The sequence below is a fragment of the Diaphorina citri genome, unplaced genomic scaffold, assembly GCF_000475195.1.
Source record: "Diaphorina citri unplaced genomic scaffold, Diaci psyllid genome assembly version 1.1 scaffold1027, whole genome shotgun sequence".
In the NCBI taxonomy this organism is placed as follows: domain Eukaryota; kingdom Metazoa; phylum Arthropoda; class Insecta; order Hemiptera; family Psyllidae; genus Diaphorina; species Diaphorina citri.
The window spans coordinates 53417-75636 of record NW_007378457.1 but is presented as its reverse complement, the minus strand read 5'-3'; the positions used below and the strand labels follow the sequence as shown (position 1 = coordinate 75636).

The window sequence follows — 22220 nt, the reverse complement described above, 5'->3', positions numbered from 1 at the left end:
TTAGATATGTAGGTACGTAGGTATTGAAATAAGAAGACTTACGTATCACAATTTACTTTTAGGTAAAATTTATTATTTATTTTATTGCTATTTTCTATCGTTTTTCGGGTCAGTTTTGAGTGAAGGATCCCAAGGAAAATTGGGATGAAAAGTATCCTTCTCCTTTGTTTTATTCATGTTGTGATTTATGTTATCTGCAATTTATTTCCTAAGAAAATGTATGTAATATTATATTACATCATGTACTAGTCATTTTATTCTACATGGTTTCAAATGTGTACAATTTTTGTTTTTAACCAGAGTTTTTGTTTATTGAAGTAAAAAGTGAGGATTGAGGCGTACAGAGTTGTTCGTGGAATAAGACAGCAGTCCTTTTTTTTGCTGGCTGCTGAAACCCTCCAAAAAGACAGTATAGTCCTTAATAAAGTAGTAACTCTGTGATGTTCACAAAATCAGCAAGGAGCTTTGTCAGATTCACTCCAATCGATTGTGTTGACACTTGTTCAATATTTACTCGAATGAATCATCTGCACCGTGGAAATCACATTGTTGGTGAAGACGAACTTTCGGATGCGTTTGCAGATCAAAAACAAAATGGCCGCCACTGGGAGGTACTGTACTAGGAACCATTTGATCATTTGCCAGAATGTGGTCTTGTATAGGATTTCATGCTGAGGGTAGTGCAGGTTCATGTTAATGGTGAAACTGGTGAAGCCAGAGTTGTTGGTGTTGTGCGAGGTCTTGGTCCAGATGAACTGCTCGTTAGCGAGTCTTGTGATCACTGCGGGCAGAGGAAATAGTGTGTTAAACTTGGTTTTATTTAAATTATTTTCCATTTTAAAACTAGGTACCCACTGGATTCCGCACACAGGAGTTTCGTGGAGAAAGTTCTCCATTTCAATGTGATGTACACATGATATGTAGAACATTTCAGTCTAATCTGAACATAAACTTATGGGAAAAATTTGGGACCTATAGGTCTAGCTTATGAATGCCTTCAATTTAAGTATGTATGCAATGTGGTTAAATCTAACCACGCAACTTCTATCAGAAGAGGTTGCTTCTGATAGGTAAAAAGGCTGAATTTCTGTGGGTACCTATTATACGTACGTACGAACGTGCCTCTTTTGCTATTCTTTCTTATTTATAATAAAAAGCGATTTTCATAAGTGTAATACCACCACTGGAAGCTGTTCAAATGACCTCACGAGATTGATTGCTTTCAAAATCCTCAGATGAAATCGAAAACCCTTTTCAACTCATACAGGAATTGAACCCGAGCAGATGTCCGGAGTTCCAGCTTTTCACCTTTTTCTTCCTAAAGACTCTGATAATCTGACACTTGGTAATTCGTGCCGTCTTTGTAGACTTTGTTGTTGACTCACCATTTCTTTCAGAATATTCGCTCAGGAGTTTTGGAAGCTCATTCTTCGAGTTCTCGTTAAGCAGGGAAGAATTGTACGTGAGATCTCGCTCAGTACACGGCAGAGGTGTTTTCTGATGCAGTTCTAAGTCAGCAAACACCTCCAGTGCTGATCCGGGGTGAAATGAAGTGTAGGACGTCATGATCAGGCCCTCCATTTGAAACCAGCAGACGGTCTGAAAATTTTTTGGAGTTTGTTAATGGAATTTTAATTGTGTTAAGTAAGAATGCTTTTCACAAATGTCGTTCCTCGCTTAATACACTACGCTAAATTTTGTGACTTGATTTGGACTTGAACCACCAACCTCCAGATACAGAGTACACCGTGCTAACCACTACACCACTGAGGTTGGTGAGTTTGTTAAATAGAACTCTTAACCAATCTTTTAGGGCTGTTTGCCCCTACACCTAAGTCTCAAAGTGGACTTTTTGTGTTCGAATAGGGACTTTAATTTTGAACTTCAAATCATCAGAAAGGAATAGTACGTACTCAATTTAAGCTGAGTCCCACAGTATTGTGGCATCCCTATTTGAGTTCCACAGTCAGTCCGTAGCAAACCCTATTAGAGTGAGCCCTATTGCTAACTGAACACCTAATTTGGGCGGACGGAGCGCTTTTACTCACCGTTATTTTATACTCAATCGGTAGGAACACATGGACCGCGTATATCGGCTCACTCGCGGGCAGGACGGTTCTAATTTTCACCGTCAGTGTATCTGCCCTATCGTCCCTATCGAGGTCGCTCTCATGGACTTGGAACTCTTGACAGTAGCGACCTGTGTTGAATGAATCGCAGCTGAGGGGGTTCGAGTGATGGGATTCGAATAGGACGAGGTATCGATATTGGAACTCGATGCTTGGCGATTCTCGATACACGTCAAACTTTTTCCACATATCTAAAGAATTTTTGAACAAAGTAAAAATTCAGTCGAACAAACTGAAGCCTCTTCTCATCTTTGCTCGAACGGGGACCACTCTTATGACACGTCTCTTCATCCCCACCCAGGACACTCCATCTTCGTACCCGAGGAGACTCTCTCCTGAAATAAATCGGGAGCGAGCCCCTCAAACAGGCTTGCTGCTCTCATGATTGCAACAGTTACAATTAGTTTCAAGAGGATGTATTTTAGATCCAGTCTGCCGGTTTGTTACGCGATAGTAACCTGGTTGGTGCACGCCCCCTATTAGTTACGGACCTATACAGCTTTATGCTAGCCGCCCACGCTTGACCGTCTGACGGACCTAGTTCTCAAGCTCTTTCCGCCACACGTTCTGACGTTCGTAAGTAAGTGGCATAAAGCTGTATAGGTCCGTAATTACGTGCGTGTGCCAGTCGGCGATAGCACTTTGAATGCTCCGGTTTCCAAAGGTTCAGTGAAGTTCAGCGGCCTCAATCAGACTGATTGAGGATGAGGGTTGCCCGCCCGCCACTCACACTTTGACCTTCCGACAAACCGCAGTCTCATAGACCTGGGTCTGTCAGGTAGTCAGAACGTGTGTGGTGGAAAAGGTCTGACAGACCTTTTCCACCACTCACGCTCAGACTAACAGACCCTGTGAGACCGCGGTTTGTCAGACTTTCTGATCGTGAGAGGCGGCTAGTCCCTCATTCCATTTTCTTTACCAACTCAAGGAGTAAAAAGCCTTTCAGGATTAGTTGGAGCTCTTACCTTTCGTTTCATAGAGGAACACGACGGGTAGAACTATGTTGAGGCCCAGTAGAAACAAGTGTAGGACCGAAGCTTCGGACCAGAAATGAGCCTTGTACTTGTACACCACAGGAATGCTGAACACATTGTACACCATTTTGGACAGTCAGTCTTTTATACCGCTGTAAAAACGATCTAATTGTTTGGGTTCTGGGTTGAAGAAAAAAGTCACTATGATAAGGAAATGATAAAATTATGTTAAGCATGAATGATTTTCACATATTGTAGGTACTCGTCGATAAATTTTATTATCTTTGGACTGGAACCACCAACCTTCACATCTCAAGTCCACTGTATGCCATCATTTACACCACTGAGGTTCTGTTACTACTTTTGTGACTCAAAAAGTAAGTTCCAAGTACAACGAAGGGAGTGGTGAGTTTGTTTTGACTCTGTTGCCATTAGCAACCAACAGGTGTTTACTGCGGTAAGTTACGTAGAGGTGTGTTTGTGGCATGGAAGTAATTAGGAATGAACGGAGTTGATTCATTCCTTTTTTTTACCCATCATCATCATCATCATCATCATCTGTAGGAATAGAAATATTTAACTCATCTGCGAGGTACTTATTCTACCTCTAGGTTTTCTTTGAAAATAAGGAGGTAGGAAACATGAAATATCTCAAAATTTAGAGGTTTTACTTATAAAAAGTTGAGCGGCTCTGCCAGCATAATTATCATACCGATATTAGATTATTAGATATACCTTACAAATATGGGAAATTTTTTTGTCGGTTAGCTACCGGACTAGAAATTTTGAACGCGGCCTTGAAGTGGGAAAAAACCTTGGGATTTTTTTTTTAATAAAAAGTCCCTTTCTAGGAGGAAAAATTCCCTCATCTAATTTGAGGAAGTAACAAAAACCACCGTTCGCACGATCACTCGTTCGCGATCGGATGACTTTTGAGAGGAGTGACATATGTTAGTCACACGACGCTTAGTCACCATTGTTGCCAGATTGGATTTTTTTTTCCGAAATAAAGCAGTTCCCAAAATGTGGCAAATTTTTATTTTCTATAACCCACTTTTATCCTTCGAGCATAGAAGCTTTTATCATGGTTATTACTAACATGACTACTACTACTGTATGGTTAGGTCTATTTAACAACTCTATTTTTCAACCAATCAATGGGCTTGAAAATTTTCGGAAACGCTGAGCCAGTCTGGCAACAATGGTGACTATGCGTCCGAGTTCTGTTCTGTCCACACGGATCTAGCACAGGGGAGCGTGTTGAGGACGAGATTTTTCGAGAAAAATCCCATGACAACAGTAGGGGGATGGGATTTTACTTTTCATAAAACGTCCCTTTCCCACCATAAATTCTTTGTTTATTTTTGACTTGTAATTTTTATAAATTTTTATTTTCTGTTTCTCAAGACCTCACAATCAGGGTATTTTTTTTAATGGTGGGATTTATAGCAAAATTCCCACAAAAATCTCGTCCTCAACACGCTCCCCTGTGCCAGATCCCTGTCCACACACCCTTTTGTTTTTGTTTATTTTTTGTATTTTTGTTCGAATCGAAGGTCAGCTACTCAGCAACTCAGCAGCAATAGCAGCATCCATCAGCAAAACTGCAAAAGTGGAAAAAATAAATAAATTTGTCAAATTGGAGTTTGCTGAAAAGTGAACGTAGATGCTAGATGTAAAGTTTTGTGAAGGATCAAGTCTGTGAACGTTGTTCAGAGTTCAGGATAGAAATCACCTCCCAGTAAGTCAGAATCCTGTAAAGCTGCAGTCACCTGCTCCACAGGTTTTCCTTGAGCAGACCTCGATCAGTTGCAATGCCCAGCAAGAAGAAATACAATGCCAGGTTTCCTGCTGTAAGTATAAACTTTGCTACCAAATGCCTAGGACTCTAGTTGTTAGGGATCCTGCGTGACCTGTAGGACTCTACTTGTTAAGGATCCTTTGGTACGTAATGCAGTAACTTCTCATGAGATTCACTACTTGCTTTTAGGAAGGATTTGATGGGTTGTCAGGTTACAATCATCTTCTAAGAAGTGTTAATAACAGAAAACAGAAGTTGTCCGATATGATTGCTTGTGTGCTGGAAAAATTTAATTCCAACTGCCCAATTCATTGTAAAATTTTGCTTCACAAGTCACCTAGGTATAGGGACAGCAACGTCATTAAATGATCAAACAATATTTTGAGTTCTAATTTTAAACAAATTTTGCTTCTTTAGCTTGTCTGTTTGTTTCACTACAATTTGTGTGTTTTTTTTTTTTTTTTTTTTTTTTCAGGGGAGGATCAAGAAAATCATGCAAAGCGACGAAGAAGTTGGAAAGGTTGCGCAAGCTGTTCCTGTCATAATTTATATCCTTTATATCAACAATTTCATTATGTTCTATGGAAAATCAATTTGGGCACAAATGGGTTAATTATTACTATTATTTTTGAGAGAGTGAAAAGTATCAAAGACCTTACAGAGCTTTTACTGTTCAAGTACAGTTCTTACCTAACTCTAGGTGTACTCAAGTTTTGAGGCACTTGAATACCTACTTTTATTAAGTGATTTTTTTTTACCCTAAATATCTGGAAAAATAGGGGGGGGGGGAAGTATTTTTGGTTCACTGTTGAAACAATGTAAAATGCTCCTTAACTGAAATGTTTACCTCGAACATTGGAGCTGTTTGTGGAGTCCCTGCTGAAGAAAACTGTGGAAATTACGAATGCAAAAAATGCCAAAACACTTACACCTTCACACATGTAAGTTTATGCTGCTATTGATTTTTTATTTTCCCCTTTCCAAGCTTATATTGAGAGTAGTTTCTGACATTTATTGATTTTGAGTCATAGAGGCACTTTACAAGGTTTACTTCTCTCATATCTGATAGGCTACGAGCTGCATTTTTAACAATCAGATGGAAGATTTTTTTTATTATTTCAAAGTAACCATTTTAATAAACTTATATATGCTTGCATTTTGTCCAGAAGTATTTTTACTAAAATGTAACCAACCTTCATATAAATAGAAGCAACATACTTCTGCTTCTATTGTACCATTTATTTATTTTTACAGGAAGATGTGTATCTTGTCAGAAAAGAGATTTGATTTCCTAACTGATCTTGTCAAAAATATTCCCGACTCAGTCAACGAAGAGGATCCAAATGAAGTGTAAGTAGAAGAGAGTCAAATGATAAAATAACTTAGCTTACATTTCCCTTGCTTTTTCACTGGAATTTCAACCCAACTCAATTGTCCTCATGAGGCTGAGAGCATCTCAAAACCAATACCACAAAATCTTGCTCACCTTCAGTGATGTGTCTGGAACCAGTAAATTCAATGTCCTTTGGACCATTTTTTGCCAAAGGTTTGAGTAGGCAACAACAGCTGCAGCTGTGCTGTGAGTGCACAGCTGTATGCCAGGTCAAGTTCCAGTAAGCATACCTGTGAATCTTAACACAAAGCCTTTCAGCAGGTTTTTCCCATATGTTCTACAAACCCTTATACCTCAGCCTTCCCACTGGACTAACTCTGCGTCTCTCTTCTCCCCAACAGCACAAATTCCAACTCCTCAGTCAGCAGAAGAAGAACCTCTGTAGAAACGCCCCTCACTAAACCAAATACAAGTTCCATTGTTACCGGTAGTAATAAACCAAGTTTCGGTAGTAAACCCGCAAGTTCTCCATGTGGTAGTAGCACCAAAGTATCTAGCAGTACAAGTCATTCAAACCTGACCCCTCAGCATCTCATCCCTGGATCTCAACCATCCTTTGTGACCAGTTCAACTGCACCAGGTGAGTTCAATTGAGAGTTCCAGGGTTCGAATACCAAACCGTTCAAACTTCATATGTGTAGAAAGATAATTGGTTTTTTCCTCTTTGCAAGAGGAAGAGGGAAAATACTATGTTTGTAATAAAATAGTCATTAGGATATTCTATAATTTTTGTTGTCATCATGAGGCCGACTGCATACCTTATTACAAGCATAGATCCGAAAAACTTTTATTCCCCTGGAAATCGAACTCGGGACCTCCGGTGTTATTGTCAACCAACAATTTACAAATGACATCATGTTTGCAGGCATCTCACATGCTGCCCCATTCAGTCACACAATTCCCGTATCTCCCAGCTACGCTGTACCGACAGTTCAACCTCCTAGCTACGCTGTGCCGACAGTACAACCACCCAGCTATGCAGTACAAACACCTAGTTACGCGGTACAACCACCCAGCTACGCTGTACCAACAATTCAACCACCTAGCTACGCTGTACCAACAATTCAACCACCTAGTTACGCAGTACCGTCAGTACAACCACCTAGCTACGCGGTACCATCCGTATCCGTACCAAACTTCACCGTGTCTCAGCCTTCACTTCATCCCACGTTCCCCACACAGTCGCCTATCGTACACATTACGTACCCAGACGGTACGGAAACACCAGTGGTACACGTTACACCTGGCGCAGGACTGGGTAGCCCTGGAATTTCCATTAGTCCCAGCCCTGGAGTAAACCCTAGCGCTGCATCATGTAATCCCGGCCCTGGACAAAGTAACCCTACGCAAAGTAATACAGGGAGTGTCCCTAGCGGCGCGAGCCCTATGCTAAGTGTCTCGGGATCTGCTCTAAATAACGCCAGCCCTGCGCAAAGTACCTCCGGAACGGGGCTTCAGCTGAATCTCTGTCCTACCCCATCTAGTTCCCACTCGTCTCTGAACGGTATGGTTCCTTCCTATGTCCCGGCCTCAGTGGGGTACGCGGGATCTTCTAACCTAGTCATTGATGAAGACTATGACAACTAGCAGGATCACTAATAACCTAGTCATTTGATCTATGACCTAGTCTTTAACGTTCACATTGGTGAAACACGCAGGCTGAAGTGTTGCGCAACGTTTCACATTGCTCCATACGCAGGCGGAAGTGTTGCGCAACATTCGCATTTATAGACTTTTGACCACCCATTTTCTGTGCACTTGCATACAAGCTGCTGACACATTGCTTTCACACGGGTCAATGATTTGCATGTAAGTTATTTTACCGCCCACTTGCATGATTTCTTGACTCGTGCGAATAAGGCTTTATATTTTATAGTAATAATAGATTTACTATTTTTGTAGCTTTTTTATTTATCGAAATATTCGAGTACCAATTTTAGAATATGTCCTGCTGAAATACCGATTTCTAATTTAATCGGTTTTGTCATTCAGCAATTTTTTTTTACCAGATAGTCCTTGCTACTGAATGTATGAGTAGATCAGTACCTATTGCTGTGTAAGGTCATTATTTATATCTGTCGCGATAGGAGCTGTAGTCTCATTATTTCAACACACATGCGTTTACCACTTATGAATGCAAAGGCATAGCACAAAATCATTTACATATCTGTATTTACAAGCAATATTATTATTTAGGTATTTCAACATCTTGATGACTTTAGAAAATCTTGAAAGTTTTGAACTTTTTTGTTACTGAATTTTGTCGAAAGCACCAAAGAAGTGTTCTCTATCTTGTTGTTCCCTTACTCTCTCCCCCTTCTGTTTTATATTACTGTTTGTAGAACCTTTATAAATGTTGAAAAATACACTATGCAAGAAATTGAAAGGGCCAATTTTTATTGTGATGGCTCATTCTATTGGGTTTGAAGCTTTTTAACCTAAACTACAACAGCCCAATTTTTTTTCTCTCTCTTTTCAATCGACATTTTTATACCTTGTTTGTTTGTTTTTTAGAGGTTTGATAGAGGGAACTGACTGCTAAGGAATTATCATCCCGGAAGCGGAGAGAAAAGGGAGATAGGATACGACACACCTTTAGATTGATTAAAAAGCTTCAAACTCAACGCATTGGGCCCATAATTTCTACAAATCAGTGGCTTTTTTTTGCTTAGTGTAATTGCTTTCATGAAATCCCGCCCTCTTGTACACAATTACACATGTATGTTTTGTTTTGTCTCAATAAAAAATGAGCGACCAATGTTTTTGTCTTTGAAAAATCCCTGTCTTTTTTTTCATCATGGTTAGGGGCTAAAGTCGTGCACCTTTTAAAATAAATTTATTATCATCTTGATGAATTATTTTGAGTCAGTTTTGTTGCCTTGTAAGCGCCATGTCGCGGGTTCGTTTCCCGTCCGAGACAAACTTTATCCTAAATAGGTAAGGTTCGTTCTCGCAACGCAACGGTTGGCTTTCTCCTATTCTCTCTTCGATTTCCGGACCGTGAAAATAAACAGGACGCATCGATTTTGTATAAATTAAAAAAATAGACATTTTTTTATTTCATTATTCAATTACAATAAGGCGCAAGAAGGGAGAGGTAAAATTAGGAGGGAGGGTATTGTGGTGCCCAAGTTACTTCGAAAATGGAGAGAAGGAAGAGGAAGAAGAAAAAAAAACTCAAACGGTTGGTGGACAAAACACAGGAAGAGTTGAATTAAATAATAACAGTGTAAATTTAACACCAAAAAATATTTATCCTAAATACGAGTACCTATCTGAACAACTGAACATATCTCTGCTACGTAAAAAGTTTTTGGATTTCAAATGCACAGGAGGTGACTACTATTTTTGCTCATGTTGTTTGGTCTAGAAGTACGATTTCAAAAGTTGAGTTGTTCAAAATAAAATAATAGAAAGTAAAAAAAGGAAAGCACAAAAGACGATTTGAAAATTTGAAGTAACAAGGGCGAGAAGGAAGACATTGTTTTTTTTTTTTTTTTTTTTTTTTTTACGTTTTAAAAATTTAAAAAAAAAGGGGGGAAAAGGAAAAATTTTTTTTTTTTTTTTTTTTTTTTTTTTTTCATATTAATATTGATTTAATTTACTATGTACAAATTTAATAAGATCTATTACGCGTACCTAGAGCCCTTTATTTACAAGAACATTATTTTAATTAGCTTAATTTCAATAAAGGTAAGTACCTATAAATAAATTAATTATTACCTAAACAGGTGCTATTCGAGAATAGTAAGCTGAAGCCAAGAACCTCTTAATCCTTTGTTGTAAATCACAACATTTACTTAATTTTAATGGCAATAGCTCTTATTTTATACAAGTTAGTATTGCTTGAAAAGAGAGTCTCTCTTGTGTTAGGTTTAGCTTTTCAGGTGACGCGTAAACGCATTACTCAAAGTCGCCTAACTACGCTTTGAATGTGCGACGGCCCTTATTCTGAATAGCACCATTGAGTATTACAAGAAAAAATTTCATATAAACATAAATTCAATAATATTAACAACAATAAACGTTTGATAGAGATTACCGTACAACAAGGACCGTACCGTCCGTACAGTCCCACAAGGTGGATGCTCAGAGGTGCGGATTTGCACGAGAAAATTACTGTTTTCTATCCCGAAATCCCGAATGACGTAGATCGCACATTTCATTAATTTGCCCATACACTGTAGAGAAAAATTATTCTAGACTTGAAATCTAGCAATAGTTGTCTTAGGAAGATTTCGAACACGTAAAATCTAAAATATCCATGCCCATAACCCATAACCATGTCGATAAATCGACACCATATTCTTGGACCGTGTTAAGATTTAGCAAAATGAACAAACAGCGATGACCGATTTTAAAAGTACAAATCGTGAAGAAACCATAAAAAAAAGGTTCTCGTAAGTGTGGGGACTACTGGGGACCACTGTTTTCCATAGCTCTCTAACACCATTCACTTGAACATTGCTATTCAAAAGTAGAAAACATACGGTTCATCCATTTGAACCCCCGAGCATCCCAGCTTTACAAAATAACAACCTAGAGAAAAATATTACATAACAAGGTACATCGGGAGGGATTAAATGTCTAAAAAGGTATTAAAAATATAAAAATAATGGAAAATATTTACGATTTTGATTGTACTCAGTAGTGAGCGGTTGTGTTCAACATTATCATTTGAAATGGGAAGAACCTAAGAGGCTGAGTTCTTGAAACTTGAACTGACAAACCTTCAGATTTGGGGTTTGTTAACAATAGATTTGTCATGAAATTTGGACAGGGGAAAAAGAAGAAAATAAATTGACAGAAAAATGACGTGAAGGATAAAAAAAAACTTCTGAATAACCACAAAACGAATAAAGGTACGCTAAAAAGGCGCGGTACCATTGGATTCTGCCATAGGTACATGTTGAATTTTCGGTACCAAGTTACCTACCTAACTTGTGGACTTAACCATAAAGAAATGGTACTGTTGTAGTATACTACGACCTTTGGTAGGCACTAAACATGTTCAATAATAAGTACCATAAAAAATGGTAGAGTTAAATTTTGCTGCAAGGTTTCTGTTTCAAATAATCAGGTTGAACACAAGTGTCACTTAACCCTTGGGTCACACAGTACTCGTCTCATAGAGAGATTCACACTTCTCAAGAAGTCGCAGTACCGGGTTAATATTGTAGGGAAACAAATCTTTGGACACTAACCTATCTATGGAGAACCTTAACCTAATGAGAACACTCATCACATCATCCAAGTCACGTCCACACGTTGTGACAAACTCAGACCAGTTGCGACGGACATACTTGAGTAGTCGTAACAGGTAGAGTAAGAAACAGGTCTCATTAGAAACAAGAAGGTCTAGCAGCACATCGGTATCATGTGATACAGTACGCAGGAATTGAATGAATGTCAGACCTGGGTTCAACACGCGATGTAACTCTGGACTAGCAGAATCCCTGTACAATCCTACAGTCACGTCCATACAACATACCATGCCTTCTATCAGAGCATCATCCTGATCAGACAAGAGCTGTACGACCCAGGTCGCTAGAAGTGTTTCAGGATGGAAGGGAAGCAATGCTTTGACACAACTATCCAACTGTCTGAGCACCTCACGTATAGATCTCTCTATGAGTGCCATGTCAGCATCGACATCCTCAGCTTCAGAACCTAATGAAGAATCACTGGAAGACTCACAACGTGTTTCCTTCACGGTAACCGCTACAGATTTCAATACCAGGAGAACCATCTTCTGTAGCAGAGGTTTATCTCCATCTCCAGCACCACCACTAAACCTGCCACTCCCTTCTCTATAAGGCAGAGAATCCAACAGTCGCCAATCCTTCACACTACGAACTATAAGATGAGCCAGGGTGCATGGTTCCTCTGCTAGGACATCTTGTAATGCCAGGGTACTACCATAGCACAGAACTTCATTGAATAAACCCAGGATATGTTTCCAAATAACAGGTGGTATACTCGAGTTCAACAGAGGTACAAAACCTTCCAAGTTGGCATAGAAAGGTTTTGTATCAATAACAGACAAGTTGGCTTTAACAGAGATGATTGCTTCCCATAGATCCAGAAATGTGATGATTGTACATTCAAAGGAAGGTGAATAGCCACCTATGAGTGTGTAGAAACGGTTGACCAGGGCTGGCCACTTACTTTCTAATGATTTTATACAAAGGCACTTGATGTGGCTAATATCTACACTCTCAGGATCTGCAACTGTAATGCTATGACATCCTGGGACCACACCATCTGACTTCTCTTCCAATGGATGCTCCTCTAGATCCTTCCACTCTACAACACGCTTGATAACTTCCAGAGAGAAAGATATTCGACTTGGATTAACATTGGTGAGAGCATTCTCTGTGAGTTGATTCAACCAGCGGGGTTCTACATGGATCCGAGACACAAGGAAGAAAGCAGAGAGTGCACGACCTGCTACAAAACAAATGTATGCATTGTTGTGTCCAGAGAGTTCTATGAGCTGATCAATAAGTCCATGTTCATTCCTAATGAGGAACTCACACACATCACCTATCCGTGCACACACAGAGCCCGCTGCATTCTGTTTCACTGCTGTTTCACACAGGAGCTGTACTGAACTTACAAACTGAAGTATTCGCTCATGATTCCATTCGGTTACTATTGTCGAGTATTGTTCACCATCAGCATGGCGGCCACGGAATGATTTCCTCAGAGTACTTTCACTCACTGGACATAGACACTCATTGAGAATACTTTGCTGCAGAAGCTCCAAGTCTTCTTCTTCCTCTTCCTCTGCCTTGGGCTCAAGCTTACACTTTTTCCTTACAGATTCCATGACTATCTAGAAGCAGGGAATGAACTGAAACAAAAAATAAAACAAATATGATCAGGACAAAAACAATAACAATTTTGGATTTAGATCAGGGGTGAAACAACAGGTGGATACTATAAATAACCCTGAGTTAAGACCTGTCTATGCCTCCAATATTATTAGCCTACTCTACCTTAGGTACATTTTTATTCATTTAAATAGGTACATACTAAATGTGTGAGATGCTTTAATCACAATAGATTAAATCTTTTTAATTGGATTGGTTTTGGGTCCTCACAATGAAAATGAACAGTTTTAAAATGTTCTCTGCTCTCGGCCCAAGGGCTGTCAGGTTTAAAATCAACTTACTTATTAGATTGTTTAGTTTAATGCCATCAGTTTCTTTAGTAAACCAAATTAACATGTATGGGCCCAGCTCATTGATTTGACTAAACTAAAAATTAACTTCAATGTGTGACCCTGGTCATAAGTAGTATAGTAGCACTATTGAAATATCTTCTTGATGATCAACAGGTGTGAGGATAATATGGTTTCAGAATTATAATGAATTCCAATGTATTTACATTGTTTCAAATTGTTCTAATTCAATAAATAAATTCATCATCAAGCTAAGTTGTAGAAAGCTTGGGTTTAACTTTAATTTCAATATTGCCACTGGTGTTATACAAACCAGTTCATGGGAATAGCTTAGGAACTTTGTGAGTGTAAGATCGGCACTATGACTCAAACACAATCAGATTTCTGGTGAAACTTGTGACTAGGTTTATAAATATGAATCGTACTTACCAAGAAGATGGGTTACTGATCATTATCCTAGATTTTTCCAAAGATTTCAAGCTTGATTTTGTGAAAGAAGAAACAAGGTAAAGTTACACACAGGTAGAATGGTATGGTTCACATAGTGCTCAACACCAGTAGCAACTTCAGAGTAGCACTTTTTAAAACACTTCTAATCGCCTCTCAGGGGCTCAGGTGGGTATGAAAACACTGTTAAATGGTAATTTTGATTACAAATGAGAGTAATTAAACACTGATTACTTATGTTAATTAGAATCTTATCACTTTTTTATCTTTTCTTAACTGAAATTCTTCAATACGCACACAGGTGACAAAAACATGAATGGACGCCATCTTGAACTATATGATGATTGACGCTGCTCATCAGTGCTGCCAACCTAATTTTTTGTAGGTCATTTCACCAAATTTTTCATTCACGCCTACATACCTACCTAGCGTATTCCGGTGCCCCCAAATTTTTCATTCACGCCTACATCCCTACCTAGCGTATTCCGGTGCTTTTTTTTTTTTTTTTTTTTTCAAGAAGAATAATTTTAATTACCTACCTACGTCACTTTAATAAATACAAATAAAAAAAAAAAAAAATACCTACGTAGCCAGCCTAGTTAGCATTTAGCTCGATAGGTAGAGCGTCTGACTGGCTCTCTAGTGACCCAAAAAGCTTAAGCACCAGGTCGCGGGTTCGATTCCTACTCGGGGCGAACTTTTCCCTTATGCTGGTTCTTACAGCGAACCCGCGGGTATTCCGACTAACCCACGGGTTTACTCGAACTCGGGTTTTATCTCGCCAACACGAGTTCTCAAAATTCCCCTTTCTTCATCTGCGCTGCCAGCCTAGTTAATGTTAGCTTCATTGGTAGCGTGTCTCTATTGTAAGCGCTACGTAGGTCGCGGGTTCGATTCTGGCCCGGGGCGGATTTTATCCTGAACGGATAATGTTCGTTCTCGGAACGGCTGGCTTTCTCTTATCTTGTCTTCCTTCTCTCTTCGATTTCGGGAAGATGAGACCTTGGCACTTACAATTTCCTCTTTTGTGTGCGCCAATACACAGAAAGGTTCGTCACGCGACCCTTGAGGTGTGTAGTGGATAGTGGAGTACCTACGCCCCCCCCCTCCCCCGGTATGGGTACCTATTTTTTATCCAACAAAAACCTTTCCCCCCTTTTTTTTTTTTTTTTTTTTTTTTTTTTTTATCTCGATCTCAAGTCGGACTGAAACAAATTTTGATCAATCAGATCTTTGAAATTGATGCTTCAGTGCAGCTTGAGAGCCAGTGTTGATAAATATGGTCCTTAGCTCCTTGGGTTATAATTATAAGTTAGAAAAGAAAGGGGAGCTCATTAAAGGCCAGGATTCTAGTCTCCTGTTAACTTTTACTGTTGGACTGTTGGCCCTTTTATGATTATATGAGGCCCAAAATGAATTACGTGCTGCACAGAAATCGCACCCATAATATTCAGATTCAGAGTGAATAATCTTCGGTCGAGGCGAAAAAAGGTCAAATCTCTCTCAGGCTGATTCTACTCACATTAGGTCTCTAATAAGCGGCATAATCTTTTTATCAGCAAGTATTTCTTTTTTACCTACTATAATAGACAAAAAATAGATAAGAATTACCAAACGATCTACTATTCTACTACCTAGATATTTTTCGTCCACTTTTTTGCTTCCAAAATATTTATCACTTTCTTCAGAACGTTCATGTAACATCTGTACCACAGTGATTCGCAAAGTGTGACATTGGTGCCTCAGACTGGGCTGCACTAACAAGAGCCCAACACATTTTTTCCATCTCATTGTTGTCATTTTTCTCGTCCAGCTTAAGTACACGATTTCCCATCCGGATAACAACCACACGTAATGTTGCTTTCAGTGAGAACTGGTAAGGTAGAAACACACTACTATCATATCATGTGAGCTCACGTGACGTGATAGTAGTTTAGTTGTCCTGAACGAAATTACCTACAATATTAAGGAAAACTTTGAACTACATCTTTCTGACTCCCCATCAGCTCACGTGACGTGATAGTAGTGTGTTTCTACCTGTAGTCTGGGGTAAGTAAGTACAATGGACGTGGTATCGCCGCGCCACTAACTGGTAAGTGGTATGGTATACGATAGGAACCTATATAGGGAGGTTTTGTTTTAGGAACCGCTCTTGTAATCCACTTATGATTTTTTTCAGCAATGTTCACATAGTTATCAATTTTATGAATGAAACAAAAACCAGTTTATCCCAAATATCTGAAATTAGTATCTATTATTTTTTGCCTAATGACATGTGAATGAAACTCGAGTTTTTAATGTCGAGGCAGGCTGAAAAAAAAGCACAGGTTACCTAGAAGGTACATATTTACCTAGGTATTTATATTGTTCAGAGCCCACTCTCATCAAGTAGATAAAGATAATTAGGTAACCTTTAGCTATTTTTTTCTGTCTTCACATAATAGCATGGTACCATTTGTTACACAAGCTAGCCGAAAAGCTGTGGAGACCCTTTGTCAAAAGTACCTTGATCAGCTGTTGTTCAATGAATAGGTAAGTAGATACAAACATAATTATCTTCAATATTAGGCATGCATCTGTCCATTGACTGATATACCCACTAGTAATTCAATATTGTCAGTGCACCCCGAAATCCAAGTAGAGAGCCGAAAAAAACTTCGACTTTGCCGGAAATCGAACCAGGAACTTCCAGAGTACAAACCTATCTCACTCGGCCATAGAGGTTGCTAACCATACAGGTGCGTCATCGCCTACGGAAGCGTATGCCGTGACGTCAAAGTTCACGATTTACCGGCATTTTTTTGCTTTGCTCGGGACATTTGATGTGACGTCATCGCCTACGGGAGCGTATGCCGTGACGTCAAAATTCACGATTTACCGGCATTTTTTTAATCGATTTATCTCGGTATCTAGTAGTCGTAGAAGAAAAAGAAAAATTCCGTTGGTCCTCATTTTTTCTGCTCTATGACTTTGAAACATGACCCAAGTAAGCGCAACTGATCTATTGGACTATTTTATCTTCCGGTTTCTTCATCAAGTATTAGGCATAGAGAAAGATAAAATATAAATGTTTTCCAGGGATAAGACATCCGTTTTCCAAGAATAAGACATCCGTTTCCAGGAATAAGACATTACTTTTTGGAATAATAAGGTACCTGCCTATAATTTTGCCTTAAACTATTTCTTAGCCTTTGAGAGAACTTAGAGACAGGAAAAAGAACCTTTTTTGGTACCTAATTATAATTACGCTACGAGAAAAATCTAAAAGAGACATTTTTACCTTCCTAATATGTATGTAGATATTATGTACTGTACACTGTTAAATATTACAACTTACCTACAACATAAAATGTGTAGATATTTCTTGTTTCTTTTGTACTTTTTCCTCTCTTGTATTGTTAGAAATTTGGAAGAGAACGAAATTAGCATTACAATGAAATTATTAACCAAGAAAACAAGTTGGAAACAACAAAACAGAAAATAAATAATAAACCCATGTCTTTGAAACTTTTATTATTTCAAAGCGAAACAAAAGGAAAAATACATGGAATTTGACTAATTTTCTCTGTTTTAAGAATTCTTTTACTTACGCTGTTACTTTCCTTATTATATAATAGGTACCTAATAGGTAGGTTGGTCCTTAATATTATGGGTACCTACTGAAACTCATTATCTTTTATTCTTCTATTTTCATTTATTTATGGAAAGGACCTGTCAATAAAACGAAACATTAAATTTTGTATTTGATGAGGGCTCAGATTAAATTTGAATCGCATTCAGCTACCACTGTTAATTTTGATTTCAGACCCTGGTTAGAAAAACAAGGCAAAAAGTATGCCTTTGACAGTAAATTTCATAAACCCCAGACTACGTAAAGTTCACTTTTACCAAAACTTTCATCTCCAGCCCTGAAAGTCTTTGTGCTTTAAATTTAAACAAAACTTTGCAAATTTTCAGAAAATCCTCCTCCATAATCCTCCTCTCATTTCTACACTCTTGTTTTATATTCTTCTTCTTCCATTTCGCCTCCTCCTCCTTTTTCTCCTTCTTCTTCTCCTCCTCCTCTTTCTTCTTCTTCCATTTCCTCACCTTCTTATTTCATGTCTTCTTCTTCTTCTAGGTACTTATTCATTATCTTCTTCATATTCTTCTTCTCCTTCTTCTTCTTCATTAATTTCTCCCCCTCCTCTAAGCAGATTCTGGTTCTTCTTCTTGTTTATTATGCGACAGAGTTTTAATTTGTTTGCCTTTAGTATTCATTATCATGTTCTTGCAATGTTTGTTGTGTGCTCTTAGTACTAAACTTGTACCTCTCAACAAAGTGAAGTGAAGTGCCATCCATAGATTTCTTGTCTTTTTCCAGAGGAAATTTCTACAGTTTCTGGCTCAGAAGTTTTAGGTAGTACGTACATTATTGTACATGTACCTACTTTAGGTAATAATTAGATACTTACTTGTACTTATAGGAAGATATTTTCTGATATTATTTTAGGTAGGTAGGTAGGTTGAATAAGGTTCGAGTCCAAGTGTTCTTAAGCTTTTGTCTTTCCAATTTATTATTTTCACATTTTCATTATTTTCCCTGTTTTTCTTCCATATTCTCTCTCATTCTCTCTCTCTGATGTCATTTCATTCTCCTTTATCTCTAATCTCTCATTTTCTCCTTTCATTCGGTCTTTATTTGTGATCGCAACTTCTTTCTAACAGTTTCTACGCTTTTGGTTCCACCAAAGAATAAATTATCATCCATATACATACCTACCTGCCTGCTATAGCTGAGCACCTAATCTTTTTGTAACTCCAGTACAAGGAATTACCTCATCCTGAGGAAGTACTTTGCGGTCCCAGGCCAATCTTTGCTACACCAAAGTTTGAACTTTGTGCTTTAAATTTAAACAAAACTTTGCAAATTTTCAGAAAATCCTCCTCCATAATCCTCCTCTCATTTCTACACTCTTGTTTTATGTTCTTCTTCTTCTTCCATTTCGCCTCCTCCCCCTCTTTCTTCTTCTTCTTCTTTTTCTTCCATTTCCTCACCTCCTTATTTCATGTCTTCTTCTTCTTCTAGGTACTTATTCATCATCTTCTTCATATTCTTTTTCTTCTTCTCCTTCTTCTTCATTAATTTCTCCCCTTCTCTAAGCAGATTCTGGTTCTTCTTCTTGTTTATTATGCGACAGAGTTTTAATTTGTTTGCCTTTAGTATTCATTATCATGTTTTTGCAATGTTTGTTGTGTGCTCTTAGTACTAAACTTGTACTTCTCAACAAAGTGAAGTGAAGTGCCATCCATAGATTTCTTGTCTTTTTCCAGAGGAACTTTCTACAGTTTCTGGCTCAGAAGTTTTAGGTAGTATGTACATTATTGTACATGTACCTACTTTAGGTAATAATTAGATAGCTATACTTGTACTTATAGGAAGATATTTTCTGATATTATTTTAGGTAGATATTTGAGACTTTTGAGCTTTTACATGCAAATTTATGTGAAGTAGGTATTTGATATACTTGAGCTTTATAAGTATTGGTAGTATCGTATCGGTTTCATCTCCAAGAAAAGATTGAGATGATTGAACAAAAAAAAAAAAGACAGTCTCATACAAAGGTTCCTTTTCAAACAAATTATTTGAGGAAAACCTAATTAACTTCCTCCAAGAAGTTATGTGTGTGGTCGACTGAGGTTTTGTTTTGTCAGATGAATGGAAGTGTGGGGACCTGGATAATTATATTACAGTAGAACCTCGATTATATCAACCTCCATTATATCAACTCTCTATTATTTCAACTCCAAAAATGGGGGTTTTTCCCCATTTTTCAAGGAAATCCGACTTCATCAGAGAAAGAGGTAATTGAAAGTGTTCAAATAATGACGAAGAACACAATATCGAAGATGTGTTTTTTGTTTTGTTTCTTAGTTTGTTTTATTTAATTTCAAAATAGGTAAAAGGGTATTTCTTCCCCATTTTGTTCTTTTGTACTCTACTAAATTTGGCCCCATTTTATTTATTTCATACGGAATTTCAATTATTTCAACTTTTATACAGTACCTCGACAATATCAACTACCCTAGGTCCCAATTAGTTGAAATAATCGAGGTTCTACTGTATCTCCAATAGAAGTGTGGGGACCTAGAGAATTATATTATTTCCCATGTTATTTACTCAAGTAATTAGAACGCAACACGAGTGAGTGTGTAGAGAGAAGTGGAGGCTGAGAATGAGAGAGGAGATTAATGAAGAGGCAAATAATAAAGAGATTACCACGAGAAGATGAACAATGGGAAGAAGAAAATATGAAGAAAAAGAAAGATCTTCATCAGATTAGAAGGAGGAAGAGGTGGCCAAGAAACCTCTTTCTTAGAAAGAACAAAAGGAAAGCAGGAAAATGAAGGAAATATAATGCTAAGTAAGAAAAGAGAAAATGATAAGGAGGAAAAACAAGAAGAATAAGATGATGAAGAAGAAGGAAGAGGATGTGGAAAAGAACAACAACAGAAGAAAAAAGAAGAAGTGGAGAAGGAAATCAAGGGGAAGAAGAAGGAGCAGGAGAGGAAGAAGAAGTACTAATAAGAAAAAGAAGGAGGAGGAGAAGGAAGAGGAGGAGGTAATCGAAGACTTTTTTTTTTTTTTTTTTTCTTAATTTGTGTTATTTAATTTCAAAATAAAAGGGTATTTCTTCCCCATTTTGTTCTTTTGTACTCTACTAAATTTGGCCCTATTTTACTTATTTCATACGGAATTTCGATTATTTCAACTTTTATACAGTACCTCGATAATATCAACTACCCTAGGTCCCAATTAGTTGAAATAATCGAGGTTCTACTGTATCTCCAATAGAAGTGTGGGGACCTAGAGAATTATATTATCTCCCATGTTATTTACTGAAGTAATTAGAACGCAACGCGAGTGAGTGTGTAGAGAAGTGGAGGCTGAGAATGAGAGAGGAGATTAATGAAGAGGCAAATAATAAAGAAATTACCACGAAAAGATGAACAATGAGAAGATGAAAATATGAAGAAAAAGAAAGATCTTCATCAGGTTAGAAGGAGAAAGAGGTGGCCAAGAAACCTCTTTCTTGGAAAGAACAAAAGGAAAGCAGGAAAATAATGCTAAGTAAGAAAAGAGAAAATGATAAGGAGGAGAAACAAAAAGATGATGAAGAAGAAGAAGGAAGAGGATGTGAAAAAGAACAGTAGCAGGAGAAATAAGAAGAAGTGGAGAAGGTAATCAAGGGGAAGAAGAAGGAGCAGGAGAGGAAGAAGAATAACTAATAAGAAAAAGAAGGAGGAGGAGGTGGAGAAGGAGGAGGAGAAGGAGGAGGAGGTGGAGAAGGAGGAGGAGAAGGAGGAGATGTATGAATGAGGATGTTGAACACATGTGAATTTTCCCATGGAGTAAGTGGAAGTGGCAAAAGCAGAAGAAAGTAAACATTAAAATGATGACTCTATTATCATCTCGATCTCAAAAGATATATCTTCTTTATCTATTATCTTTATTCTTGTTTCCAGGTAGGGGGTGACCTCAGTGTGGGTGTGTGTGGGGGGGGGAAATAATAATTATATAATTTCTCTTATTATTACAAGAGCCCGAAATCGAACAGAGAAGTAAGACAGTACAGGAGAGAAAGACAGCCATTCCGAAACGAACATTATCCGATCAGGATAAAATCTGCCCCGGGCGGGAATCGAACCCGCGGCCCAGTGCTTACAAGGCAGACGCGCCACCAACCCAGCTAACTGGACAGGTCCTTTGAGAAGTATGAAGTTCCTGTTTACGTATACATAACGGACATTGTACATAACATACACTGTACAAGTAGTGCACACTAAATTTCATACCAAAGCAATACCTAATTAGAGAAAAAAGATTATTGTTTTTGAAGAAAATGTACAAGAACCCGAAATCAAACAGAGAAGGAAGACAGGACAGGAGAGAAAGACAGCCATTCCGAAACGAACATTATCTATTCAGGATGAAATCTACCCCGGGCGGGAATCGAACCCGCGGCCCAGCGCTTACAAGGCAGACGCGCCACCAACCCAGCTAACTGGACAGGCCCTTTGAGAAATATGAAGTTCCTGTTTACGTATACATAACGGACATTGTACATAACATACACTGTACAAGTGCACACTAAATTTAATACCAAAGCAATACCTAATTAGAGAAAAAAGATTATTGTTTTTGAAGAAAATGTGCGAGAGAGAGAGAGAGAGAGAGAGAGAGAGAGAGAGAGAGAGAGAGAGAGAGAGAGAGAGAGAGAGAGAGAGAGAGAGAGAGAGAGAGAGAGAG

At 38.2% G+C, this 22220-nt stretch overlaps 3 protein-coding genes across 3 annotated transcripts; 1 reads left to right on the top strand and 2 right to left on the bottom strand.

Annotated features, from left to right (window-relative positions):
* Nucleotides 1-386: 386 nt before the first annotated feature.
* LOC103513793 (transmembrane protein 231-like) lies at nucleotides 387-3268 on the bottom strand. Its single transcript, XM_008478640.3, has 4 exons — nucleotides 3095-3268; nucleotides 2049-2320; nucleotides 1386-1599; nucleotides 387-781 (listed from the first exon to the last, which is right to left on the bottom strand). Exons 1-4 carry the CDS (start codon nucleotides 3228-3230, stop codon nucleotides 504-506), a joined length of 900 nt encoding a protein of 299 aa, XP_008476862.1. The 5' UTR covers nucleotides 3231-3268; the 3' UTR covers nucleotides 387-503.
* A 1376-nt stretch (nucleotides 3269-4644) lies between these two features.
* Nucleotides 4645-9074, top strand: LOC103513792 (DNA-directed RNA polymerase II subunit RPB1). Its single transcript, XM_008478639.3, has 6 exons — nucleotides 4645-4956; nucleotides 5380-5452; nucleotides 5752-5845; nucleotides 6159-6254; nucleotides 6639-6877; nucleotides 7163-9074. The coding sequence occupies exons 1-6, from the start codon at nucleotides 4918-4920 to the stop codon at nucleotides 7882-7884; spliced, it is 1263 nt and encodes a 420-aa protein (XP_008476861.1). The 5' UTR covers nucleotides 4645-4917; the 3' UTR covers nucleotides 7885-9074.
* Nucleotides 9075-10027: 953 nt separating this feature from the next.
* On the bottom strand, nucleotides 10028-14249 carry LOC103513791 (protein lines). The gene is made up of 2 exons (XM_008478638.3): nucleotides 13913-14249; nucleotides 10028-13153 (listed from the first exon to the last, which is right to left on the bottom strand). Exon 2 carries the CDS (start codon nucleotides 13127-13129, stop codon nucleotides 11408-11410), a length of 1722 nt encoding a protein of 573 aa, XP_008476860.1. The 5' UTR covers nucleotides 13130-13153; nucleotides 13913-14249; the 3' UTR covers nucleotides 10028-11407.
* Between the last annotated feature and the right edge of the window lie 7971 nt (nucleotides 14250-22220).